Raw genomic sequence first — 12810 nt, forward strand, 5'->3', positions numbered from 1 at the left:
GGCTTGAATGGGGAAGAATTTATTTCTGAGTTCATGAATTATTGGAAGAGATTCATTTTCTCAAGGTCTGTTGGACAATGGGTCACCCTCAATAATGGGGTCCTTAAGAGTCCAGCTCATAAGAATCCCTCTCAGGCTTCAATTAAAGGTACCATAAATAAGCAAAAGGAACTAAAATCTTAGGGCTAAGAAAACTACTCATAATACCTTCTTCCTAACCATGTTTCTTTCTTCTTTTTCTCATTCCCTATTCCTCCTGTTACAAATGTTCCCAGTCATATATACCCTTATAATGACCAATTCTCCAGCCCTACACATAAATACATACATACACACACACACACACACACACACATACAGAGAGAGAGAGAGAGAGAGAGAGAGAGAGAGAGAGAGAGAGAGAGCGAGCCTTGGCTGCCAATTCAAAGGTGGGAATGGCTAGTGCATGTCTGGTGAACTCCTTAATGGAGAAAGTTAGTTAAGAAAGGAATTAAATCATTAGAGAAGTCTAGAAGGGAAGGCTAGTGTGCTATGCTGCATTGCTAGGTGGTAGATAAAGAACTAAAAGGTTTATTTTCAGTAAAATTATAAATAACCCTCGGATTGTGTTTTAAAGTCAGTGTGCAGCGTTTTTTCTCCCAGCATGCGGAGATGGCAACCTACGTAAACAGTCAGGAGGAAGCTTATGGCTTCTGATCTGAAACTAATGGCTCATTCAACAGACACTGCAAATTCTACAGGTCTTCAGGTTCAGAGTTTACACATATTGCTCTAAGAAGTAGAAACAAAGAGGAGACCCAGGCCTCCAAATTATCAGTTCCAGGCTATGCTGATATCAGTCGTTCTGATCATGGGCATTGTGGGTCTATGACATCAGCAGGAAGGAGGTCTTTTTCTGGGTTGCAGTTAATTATCTCTTCTGCTGTCCTTGAGAGTAAAACACAAGCATTAAATTTCCTGAACTAAAATCATCAGTAAACTGAGGTGAAAGTGAGAGTAAGGAGTTAGGAATCTTTTAAACGAGGTAAAACCAGGGCATGCGTATTCTTCTGGCTATCTGAGTAGCTATGATTCAGCAGCTATGAGCAAGTAGCAATTCTGTGTCCTTGGATATCTGTGTATATCTTAAATGTAATGCTCTTGCCTGCACCCTAAATACTGACCAAACGCCTGCTGATAGATAATTGCAGGAAGGCAGATCTCTGCTTTTACCTAAAAGAAAGGAACGAAGGTCTGGCAGTGGGAAACTGTTTTCACATGTAGCTAGGGGAATGTGATCAGTGAACCCCAAAAGCATAGGAAAAAGTTCTGAGCTGTGGGAATTAATTCCCAAATACATAACAGAAAGGGAGTCAGCTGCAGTGAAAATCTATAGCAAAAACAGCCAATGTATTCACAAAGCAATAATCCCCAAACTCCTTGAATTTTGGCTTAATATTTACCAAAGGCCCTGGCTCTGATAAATTTCTCATGAGTAATTACTATGAAGTGTTGCAGCTTGTAGCACCTCAAGGCCAACCATGTAGTTTACCTAATATGTATGGCGACTTGCTTTGTAAAAGCCAGCAAGAAAGTGGTGGGGTGTGAATAAGGTAGAACTCACAATCCTATGTAGCTCAGCATTCAGATGGCATCCTGCTAGTTTCTATGGCTGGAGTAAGTCCATAGGCCAGCACATAGTCAGGAGAGGGCTCTCACTGGCAGGAGCAGTAGAAGGCAGAGATCATGGATCATGCTTTAAGTTCTCTCCACTGCAAATCATCCTCCCAACACCCATAAAAAAGACTTTTAAGCCTGGAGTTCTCCTAATATATTTTAAGCCTTGCTCATCAAAAATAGAACCTGACAACTGCACTATGAGATTCTGAATGGGGATATTTGACAGCATTTAGAGAGGACATTTGTCCCAAAAGGCATTGGACTACTGTTAATTTCTTGGTTTTTTTCCCCCTAAATATAGTTATATGAAATGATTGTTTTGGGGGAGAACCCAAGGGAAAGCACCTACATAGCACCTGGTGGGGGGAGGGAGGGCATAAGCAGGAACTTCCCCATCTGAACTGTGTGAACTGCAGCAGTGAGCAGTGTGGTAAGATAGACCGAGCGCAATAGTGGCAAGAATGCTATGGGGGTAACTATGACTCCAATTGTAAATCTCATAGACCCTAGGGGTTGAGCCTACTATTATTATTCTCTCCAGTGGATGAGTTAGCAAACTGCTCTCTAGCTTTGAATCTCCAGACCCATCAATTAGTGCGGCTCTTAGATGTCGTCAGAGACGTTTCTTCGAGCAGTTGATGGTGGCTAAGGCAGATGGTGGCTGGTCAGCATGCAGAGCAGAGGAGAAGTGTTGGTGGCCGGCTCAGCCACAAGTGGACCGTCTGTTAGCACAGCTCCCCCACCCCAGCCAAGGCTCAAGGACCATCCTGTAAAAAACGGAGAGAAAGAGTGAGAGAAGTCAGAGGTCAGAGAGGACCAAAGCAAAACAGGGTCTTCTGGACTTGGTGTGATCTCTGTAATCATCATTCCCACAGCAGCTGTGGCCACCTGCCCAGGACCAGGCCAGCCAACCATCTATTGTAGAGCGAGAAGGAGATTCTTGAGATCTCACCTCCGAGGACCTGTGAACAGCTGATGTCTTTTGTGTATGGTCTGCGGTGGATCAAGCACACTCTAGTGGACGGCTCTGAATTCAGCAGTATATGGGGAGCACAGATTGGACTCAGTAGCTTATTAAAAACAAAAGGACACAAAACTGGGGGTTAGGAGGTGATGGTGGATCTGGAAGGCAGCAGGGAGAAATAAGGGATGAACTTGATCCAAAGATATTGCATAATGGTGGTTATGTGAAGGTCTCAAAGAATTTTTATAAGTATTGCTAAACAGTAGCTCAAATTGAAAAGAAAATGTTTTCAAAAAGAAAAGCATGATTTATAATGCTTAAAAAAGCCTAGTGGCCCTCAGTTTATTTTGCAGCTCTTGCCTATTCAGTAAATTTACATTTATGACTATTATAAAAATTTTCTAGATAAACATCTATATATTTTTAGATATATCATAATAAAATTTCTTGGAAATAAATTTAGTAATAAAGTTATAGATAAAATAAAAAATATTCTTGGTAGATTAATTATTTAAAAACATCCTTCCTAGTGAATGTACTGTAATTCCTTATTATTACTCTGGGATAGCTTATTTCCAAACCCATCAAATGTGTCAATGAGCGGCTGTAGAGGTACATCAGAACTCTCCACGTTCACTTGGGTGTCAATGAGTAGCTGTAGAGGTACCTCAGAACTCTCCGCGTTCACTTGGGTGGAAATGCGTTGGAGACCTTTTTGCAGCACACCGAATGTACTTCACACATCAATTAAGAGCAATCACCCTTTCTAAAATAGTCATTCTGATAGCCCAAGTGGACCTTCCCTTGTGTTGAGCACTGTTTTCCAGTTGCCAACGCGTTGTTGCTTGGATATAGATACTTATATTCCAAAATAGTGTAGGCTGTCTCACCACCCTGCCCCTGTAATGAAAAGCAAAACACATCCACCCCTTGCAGGCAGCCAAAGTCCAGGCTAAGCAGGAATAGATGGCTCCTCATTTGCTCACCGTTTGCAAGGGCTCCTAGTTGTTCATGCTCCACCCTAGCTCACATATCCCAGCCAAGCGATGTAAAACTCATGGGTTTCCGTCAGTTACGCCTTTTAGGAGACCTATTTGGAAACACTCTAGACAGTTTCCCTAGGCACTAATATTAGAACAGACGGTCTGATGGTATTTTAGTATTATATTTAGTATTATATCTCCCCAGCACAAACCTTGAGAAGAATGTCCATTACTTCTTGCAGTTCAGCAAGAATGACGGGGTTATCAAGGCCTCATTGCTCCTCTGAGAAACATGCTCTAAAGAATGAATTTAAATTTACAAAGTCTTCATAATAAAAGAATTATGGGAGCTAGCCCAAACTCGAGCTCCTGCAAATCCCTCATTTTTTAAATAGGGAAACTGAGTCTCAGCATGAACGAACTGTTGTCTTAAGGTCAGACAGTAGCAGAGGATCCAGGGGAGGGTCTGGGGTGGGGGACTTAGGAAAATGAGCATAGTAGAGCGTCAGGGTCCATGATGATGGGCTGGTTTCCGAGTTAAAGACTTAACTTCAGGACGTGACAAAGGGCTACTGGGTTCTTGTGTGAAACCTCTTCATCACTGTTGCCCTGGGAGAGGCTGCGAAAAAACACACAAGGTGAAGAATAAGAGGCCTCAGAATGGAAGAAGTTCTCACAACCACTGGGGAGACTCGTCTACTCTTAGTTTGTTCTACAAATATCTAATTGTGGTTTGAGCGAAAATGGCTGCAATACGCTCATACGTTTAAATACTTAGTCTTAATATTGGTCCAGTTGATGGAGCTCTTTGGGAAGGGTGGAGGTGGGTGCTGAAGGAGCTCTGTTACTTGGGGGCAGGCTTTGAGGTTTCAGAAGCCCTCACCCTTTCCAGTTACTTCTCTCTGCCTTCTACTTATGGATCTATGATGTGAGCTCTCAGCTGTTCCTGCTACCATGCCTCTGTTCTCCCATCACGGGTTCTAACTCTTCATAATCATAAGCCCCAAATTAAATGCTCAGGGATGGTTATGTGCTATGGTTATGTGTTGTGTCACAGCAATAGAAGCACTAACACACTACTATGTTCCTGAATGGTTATCAGGACCAATCCATGTTCTCAATGTAACTTGTTCAAATGCAAAACTTCTCTTCCTATACCTTCACCATCAAATTTGGTTGCATATTGACCTAAGTAGATTATTTTAAAATGTAATTTTAGTATGGCTTTTTAAAAATCAAAAAGTATTTTTTTTAATTAGAATGTTATTGTTGAAGGATGCTTTCTGGTGAAGGCATGTAATACCAGCAGCGTGGCAGGTTGATGCAGGATGATCACAAATTTAAGGTCTGTTTGGGCTATGGAATGAGTTCAAGGCCAGCATGGGCAACTTAGTGAGATCTTGTCTCAAAGTAAGGGCAGAAAATGAGAAATCTAGGATCAGTAGCATGGGCAGCTCACTGAGTATGACCACACAATGTAAATCTTGAGAACTCCTCCACTTCTTAGATGTAACAAAATCTCTCCTTCAGGGCTTTCATAGACCATGTTAGATCCAGTGTAATCCCTGGGTGGTAGATCCCATCGTGTTTCTGTAGACTATGGGACAAATGGGGTATGCTATCCAAGCTTGTCTGATCAAGGAGTATGTAAAGTCCAGTTATCATATGAGAATAGACATTGTTATATGGTGTATAGATCAAGACCTGGAAGCTCACACACATGCTTTCTCTTCTTACCTCTGCCATCGGGAAGTCAGTAGTAACAAGTGTGTGACATTTGACTCTGTCTCAGAATCTTCATTGGTCTGTGCTTCCCAGGAAATGTTTATCACAGTGTTCAAACGCTGTATGATTCTGTGATATCAAGATTTGAAGTAGTTGTTTTGATGGGATTCACTAAGTTTCTACTTCTTTATCAGTTTCCTTTAAGTCCTTTGACATGTCTTTGGCAGAGAGAATGACAAGGATGAAAGATACAGACCAACAGCTGTGAGCCTGAGAAGGCCACTTGGCTCCGAGAGAAAGCCAGACCACTGTTAGCACTTAAGTTGACATCCCTGAGCAAAGCTGGGGTCTTGGAGGGTTTGGTTGCAGGCAAAGAGGATGAGGACAAGCTTTTGAGGCGTCATTGCTTTGACCTTTAACAGACACTGGCTCACATCTTTTACTTGACAGAATACAAAATAGAAGACTGGTAAGGTTTTTTGTTGTTGTTGTTATTTAGTACACAAGATTTTCTGAGTTGCAACTTGTCTATATGAGTTTCCATGAAAGCCAGGGAGGAAAAAAGAACAGTTTTCTTTATTTGCCACTAAGAGATAGTTTGGATTTCTCAAAGGAAAGATAAAATAGAGAGTAATATACCTTTTGACCTACTTTTGATCTTTCAAATTGGGGGAGCCTCCTTTTTTCAATTTTGTTGACCAGTACATTTTAACACTAGAAGCTTAAGAACAATCATTTTGGGGAAACGCCGCATTATGTGCTGCGAAAGGAGCTTCTTCTCTTCAGAAACCGTGTAATTGGACGGCTGAAACTGTCCTGGGACTGAATATGGAAGTTTAAGTTGCTGACTGTAGATAAGAAATGTAAGCTAATAGTCCACATTAACTTGCTGCTGGCTAGCTTTCGTTTTATTATTATAGTCTTGGGACCTGGTCTATCCGATATTAACTCCCCGCTTCTCTCTGTTTTAGGCGTGGCCTCCTTCCCTGTAGATCTTTCTGTGAGGCTGCACAAGAAGGGTGTGAATCTGTCCTGGGGATGGTGAACTCCTCCTGGCCCGATTCCCTCAGATGCTCTCAGTTTAGAGACCACACCGAGAGCAACAGCAGTGTCAGCCGGATCTGCTTCTCACCGCAACAGGAACATGGAAAGCAATGTAAGTGCCTGTGGTTCCTTGGAAAGTTTTATTTAGATATACTACCTGCTCAGAAATAGCGGCATAAAGAGGTCTGCAGTTTGGTGTGCTTTAAAAAAATGAGAAGACTTATTAAGGTTAAGAAACAAGGTACTAAAAACACCTAAAAGTGCGCCCAGTAACCCTCTTAATTTGCAAAAGGAATCTCTATCTGGATTCCCATCACCTGACTAGCTTTGCTTATTACAGAACTTCATGTCACTAAGATAATTATATCTATCTATCTATCTATCTATCTATCTATCTATCTATCTATCTATAATTTAAAAATGCATGATAGTTTTGTGTCTTGCTGCATTTGCTCAACATTATGCTTGAGCAACACAGTGTGTTTACTACAGGTTCCATTCCTTCTCACCGCATGCAGTGCTCTAATAATTGAGAAATGCACTGCAATTATGGCAGGTCCCATTCCTTCTCACTGCCCTAATATGTAACATTATGCTTAAGCAATGCATTGTGTTTATTGTAAGTTCCTTCCTTCTCACTGCATGCAGTGCACCCAATACTCCATTATACAACAATGTATTTCTCTAGTCTGGTAATGGTGGACATTTGGGCTACGGGCAATTTCAGTTATGATGAAGAGCAATACTGTTACTATTTTTGCACATGTCTTTGGTTAAACATAGTTGTGGGTTTGTTCAGTCAAAATAGTTCTCTAAACTAGTTGTATGGTATAGCTGTAGCTGGAGGTATTTTCTCTGTCCCATCTGGTCCCGCTGGACTGCTTTTTCTCCCGCCCACCAGTCCCCACAAGCACATATGAAATAACCATTCAGAGGTTTAATATTAATTATAATTGTTTGGCTTATGGCTCAGGCTTCTTACTGACTAGCTCTTCCATTTCTAATAATTGTATATTGCCATGTGCCCCTGACTTACTGGTAATACTCTGGTATCTTACTCCCCCTGCAATGGCTGCTGGCATTGTCCTGACTCCACCTTCCTTTTCTCTTTATCTTTGCTCTTATGTCCTGCCTGGCTCTATTCTATCTGGCTATTGGCCAAGTCAGCCTCTTTATTAATCAAAGGTAATAAAACATATTCACAGCATACAGAGGGGCTTCCCACACCAGTATGGACTTATACTCCTGGCATCTATGTGTAAAAGGTCAGCTTGTTTCTATTTACTACTGACATTGGCATTTTTTGCCTCTTGCATTTTTACATTTTTGGCGAGAGCCTTAAGGCATCTCATGGTGATTTTAAGTTGTTTTTCCAGGAGAAATGTGATCATATTTTTAAAAATGTTTAACTTTTTCACTATCCATTCTGTGGTACAAATATTTGTCCATGTCCCAATGGACTCATTAATTTACAGCTTCATATGTAGCATGGACATACCTCATTATGGTTTTGATCTGAAATGTTTCACAAAGACTCATTTGCTAAAGGCCTATCTACTGGCCTGTAGCACTGTTGAGAGTCTCTGGAACCTTTAGGAGGTAGAGCACAGTAGTATGAAGTTGGGTGTCTGGCATCTAGCCTCTGAAGTGGGTATTGAGACTCTGGCCCTTTCCTTCCTTCCTTTTTTCCTTCCTTCCTTTCTTTTTTTCCCAGTCAACATGAGGAGTTGAAGCCTCATCTACCATGGGCCTTTACCATTATATTTTTACCTCTTATTAGTCCCAAAGTGATGTGGGTGACCCTGGACCAAAATCTGAAACTCTGAGGTGAAACAAATCTCTCCTCCATTTAGACTGTTTACTTCAGGCATTTTGAGATTTTTGTAGTGGAGCAAAACTAGTAATACAGTTAGTATTTACTGGGCAGATGTATTGCCAGTATCTCTGACTGTGCTTCCACATTTCCAACATGTATGCTTCTCTTTTCTGTACATAGAACAGAAGCAGAGTTTTCCCTTTATTATTTTTGTTAATTATTTGAAATTTTCATATGATGTACTTTGATCTTATTCACTCCTCCTGTTTCAACTCCTCTGAGATCCGCTTGTTTCCCACCCATCCAACTTTGTGTCTTCATTTAAAAAATAATCTACTGAGTCTGATTTCTGATGCCCATGTGCTCTTGGGTGTGTGGCCATCCATTGGAATGTGGTCAGCCTACAAAGTGCTAGATCCTTAAAGAAAACGGACACTACCTCCAGTACCTCTCTATTGCCAATAACTCTTTATCCAGGGGTGAGACCTCATACCTACCTCCCTACTTAATGCTGGGGTTTTGTCTGGTGACAAGTTGGGTTCTCTGGAAACAGTCACTAAGGGGACGTCTGAGATATGCTTACTTATTAGACTTCAGGTCGTTTGTTGCAGAGAGGGAAGAAATCAGCTTTGGTGGAAGGAAAGGCTTAGAATAGGATTAAGTCCCGTCAAAGTCTCAGCCATACGCAAGGGCACCTTATAAACTATTTGGTCTCAGTCAGAAATGGCCCATGTTCCGCCCTAATGGTCAAGTCTTTCAGTTTTTACCTCTATCAACCATTGACGTTGTACCTCCTGGGAAGGGAAGAGCATGCCCTTGAGTAGGGCACCTCTCTGCAGAAATCCGTGGGTGAACTAATGGTCTCAGTGTCTTGAAAGCTAAGGGCTGTTAGCTCATGGGTGGAGCCACAAATCCTTTCTTGAAGCAGAGGAACATCGAGTGGACCGAGATCACTTAACAGGAATCTGAGATGACTTTGTTCCATTTTTTGTAAGACTTCATGTAACTCTGTCTTGTGTCTGTCCTGAGATGCATTCCTCCAGGGATCTAAGCTTGAAACTCAGGGAGTGGCTGTGTTCCTCAGGTCCCAGGATAGGTCTGAGTTCAGTTACTTTTATTCTCAGAATAGCATAGTTGCTGTAATTTCTACCTACTTTGAGAATATTTCTGCTTGGTTCTTTAGACTCTTGCTTTTTTTTAAGATTTATTTATTTGTTATGTATACAACATTCCATGTATGCCTGCACACCAGAAGAAGGTACCAGATCTCATTTCGGATGGCTGCGAGCCACCATGTGGTTGCTGGGAATTGAACTCAGGACCTCCGGAAGAGCAGCAAGTGCTCTTAACCTCTGAGCCATCTCTCCAGCCCCTAGACTCTTGTTTTTGTGATAAGTGCCATAAGGAGCCTTCCTTTTAGGTATCAGGATCCCCTTCTGTATGTCTTTCCTTGCTACCCAGCCACTTCACTCCTGTAGGGTTGGAAAACTCTATGGCTTCTGGGACTCCTTACAGGGGCTCCGTGCCCAGACTCTCAGTTGTAGAAGCATGGCAAGAACTGGCATAGGGTGTGAGGCTTATGAAAAGAACGTGGATTTTTTCTTATTTATTTTTTTAGATTACATTTTAATTGCATTTCTCCTTTCTCTTTCTACTCTTCGAATCCTCCCATATACCCCTCCCGCTCTCCTTCAAGTTCCCTGTCCTTTGTCAGAAGGTGGATCTTAGCTCTGTAGATACCTCTCTCAGGGATCTTGGCTGCTCATGACCTAATTATTTCCTTCTCTCAGTTGCTTTTAAACAGAATTTTTTCGTGTTTTATCTGCTTTTTCTGTTTGTTCCTGATGGAGACCCTGACCGCTCACAATTTGTTACACTGTCCAGAAGTAGAAATCTATCTCATTTCTTTTGAACACATTGTTTTAGTGTGCTGTTAATTCCCGATTCCCACTCCCCCAAGCCGGCAAAGATGTTGCAATATGTTCTCAGAAGGGAGGGGGTGGGTCTGGAAGGGTTCTTCAAGCCTTCCTCACTAGCTCCATTTGTTCCTGGCTGGACAAAAACAGTGTGTTTATTCGTGTTAATTTTGAAAATATCACAGTTGACATAAAATTAAGAATCCATCAGAGGTCTGATGGTCAGAACCTGAGGAAATATTTTGATCAAAAAGTAGCAGTTTTTTAAAGTTAAAATTACACACACACACACACACACACACACACACACACACACACACACACCTGTATCTACTCTTCAGTAAGTCACCCTGAGATGTCATTGGGGATATCAGTTCTCCACCATCAGGAAATGTTGCACCACTTCTAATCTTAGAAAAGATTGATGGTTTGAGGGCAAGATGCTGTAACAATTATAATCAGAACCATGTGTTCAATAGAAGAGTAATTTCTTAAGTACAGTAATCAGAGTTTTGGGTTCTTAGTTGCAGTTATTTTTAATGTTACTTTTTTCCTGAAAGTTTTTTCCATCACACGTCATCTGTTTGATAAAATATTTTTCTAGAATTTTAAATAATTTTTTCTGCCTTGTACCTGGTGGACCAATAAGCTTATACCAAATAAAAAATCATTGATATATATAATCTTTGTGTATGTATAAGAATATGATTTCTACTGTACCTATATAACAACTGAAAAGGGTTTATATGCTAATAATATATTGTATATCAAGTAGAAAAAATATTTATTATTTAATACAATCATATAGGGGGTGTTCTATAAGGGCACTTTAAGACAGTCTTTTTCCCCTGATTTTTATTTATTGAGCAAACTGAGTGCCTGTTCTATCCTGAATATCACCCCATGGCCTCTGAAAAAATGCAGTTGACGATAGTGAACATAGTATTACTATTTATTCACACAATGAAGCATTTCTTAACCATAGAAGATTTTTCAACAGCTCCCATTTTTCCCATGGGAATGTTCATTAATATATATTCACATTTTCAGTTGTTACACTTCAGTAGAAAAGAGGCTGTATGACTGAGTCCATCGTTGAGATCAGACACCCTGCTAAACATCCCTCAAGAAACAAAGTACAGTCCCCATTTAAAAATGATCTGTGATCCAAAATGTTAGCGATGTTGAACTTGAGAAACTCTGACAGAAGTTTATGTTTTGAAAAGTTCTCTCTTAAATCCCATCACTACCTCCACTGCCACCACCACCATTAGTATCAGCACCACCACCAAAGTCCGCATCGTGACTTTCAAGGGGACCCAAACATAGTCTATGACAGACACATGTAAAAAGAAACAGAACGCCAGCGAGTCGTGCAAGCATGTTGACATTCAGACATTGCAGAGACATGGGACAAATGGCAGGAGGGCAGTGTGGAGTCAATCCCGTGGATGAGTAATGAATATTTAAGTAGAAAAGGTGTTCTTTTGGGCAAAGAGGAAGGGAGAAAGTGTTCTCATGTAGGCAACAGACTGAAACTGTGCCAGTGTTGGGTTCCTGCTTAGCCCTAGACACGAATAAAAACTGACTCCCATCCTGGTCCCCGCCTCCTCACTTGTGAAATATTTGGCCCGATGACAGTGGTACCCCCTTCCCCTTTATATTTGGTACCTCATTCTCTTTACTAAACTGCTTTCACGGCTGTTAGCTCCTTTTGCTTCAAGTAAGTCCCTGAGGTATTTTCATCTTCATTTTATAAATTAAGAAATTGGGGGTGAGAGAGGTCATCCAAGCATTATTTTAAATCCAACCCCTCCACCCCCAATCTCCCACTTTGGCTCCCACCAAACAGCACGCTATCCTGAGAGTCCATTAGTAACCCTTGAATGCTCCCCTCCACTGCAGGCCCTTTCTCACCAGAACTCTCCAGTGTCTTTCCAGACTGCGTTGAGCCAAAGCCTACAACCTGTAATAACTGCTTTTCCCTTGGCATGATTCTGTGAATTCATGGTTCTGTGAACTCGGCTCCTCTTGGCTGCCTTTAAATCACTCATAATTCCTGAGACATTTGCTCTCATACAGGCCACACAATTGTCTTATCCTTTCTATCTCTGGGCCCTGCAAAGTAAATAACATACTAAAGTGATAATGCTGTGGGAACCGTTTTTAGGAGGTTTAAAAATAAACATTTCTGCGTGTTTCCATGGCCAAGTTGAGAGAACCCCAGGGGGCTAAAGTTCAAGGCCCATCAATCATTCTAAGTGTTCCGACTAATCCTTTACTTTACCTTGGTTGTAATCATAAATGGAAAGTAGTTTTTAAGTGGGCTTTCTGTGAGTCTAAAGAGCTCCCCTGCCAGGAAAGAGCTTAAGATATTTATTCTTCCATTTTCTTCCTCCTTTTCCTAGTATTGTATTTACTCTGCCTGGCTCTCGTTGCTGATAGCAACCACTTCATGGTATCAGACTCCCTAATTGCAGTTTCTGGATCTTGGTAAAACATACACTCTCAATTTCTATTGAATCGCAGGTTCATTTCAGAGAGATTACGCCATACTATTTCTTTGAGATTCTTAGAATCAGTGTTTGGACAGTGATTATAGGCAGTACCCTGAAACTATTAAAAACTAGCCATGCACTTTTCAATACAATGACCGGCTTTAGATAAAACGTTTTTTTTTTTTCCCAGAACCTCAAATCTTTT

General features: G+C 41.2%; 1 protein-coding gene across 4 annotated transcripts in view; it reads left to right on the forward strand.

Moving 5' to 3' along the window:
* The window catches only part of Corin (corin, serine peptidase), a 197664-nt gene that overhangs the window by 69149 nt on the left and 115705 nt on the right, over positions 1-12810 (forward strand). For all 4 annotated transcript variants that reach the window (XM_087908967.1, XM_087908968.1, XM_087908966.1 and 1 more), the window contains one exon: positions 6303-6487. In XM_087908967.1, coding sequence (XP_087765093.1) covers positions 6303-6487 — 185 coding nt within the window. The remainder of the gene's footprint in view (positions 1-6302; positions 6488-12810) is intronic.

This window comes from Myodes glareolus, chromosome 8 (genome assembly GCF_982192425.1).
Source record: "Myodes glareolus chromosome 8, mMyoGla1.1, whole genome shotgun sequence".
NCBI classification, from domain to species: domain Eukaryota; kingdom Metazoa; phylum Chordata; class Mammalia; order Rodentia; family Cricetidae; genus Myodes; species Myodes glareolus.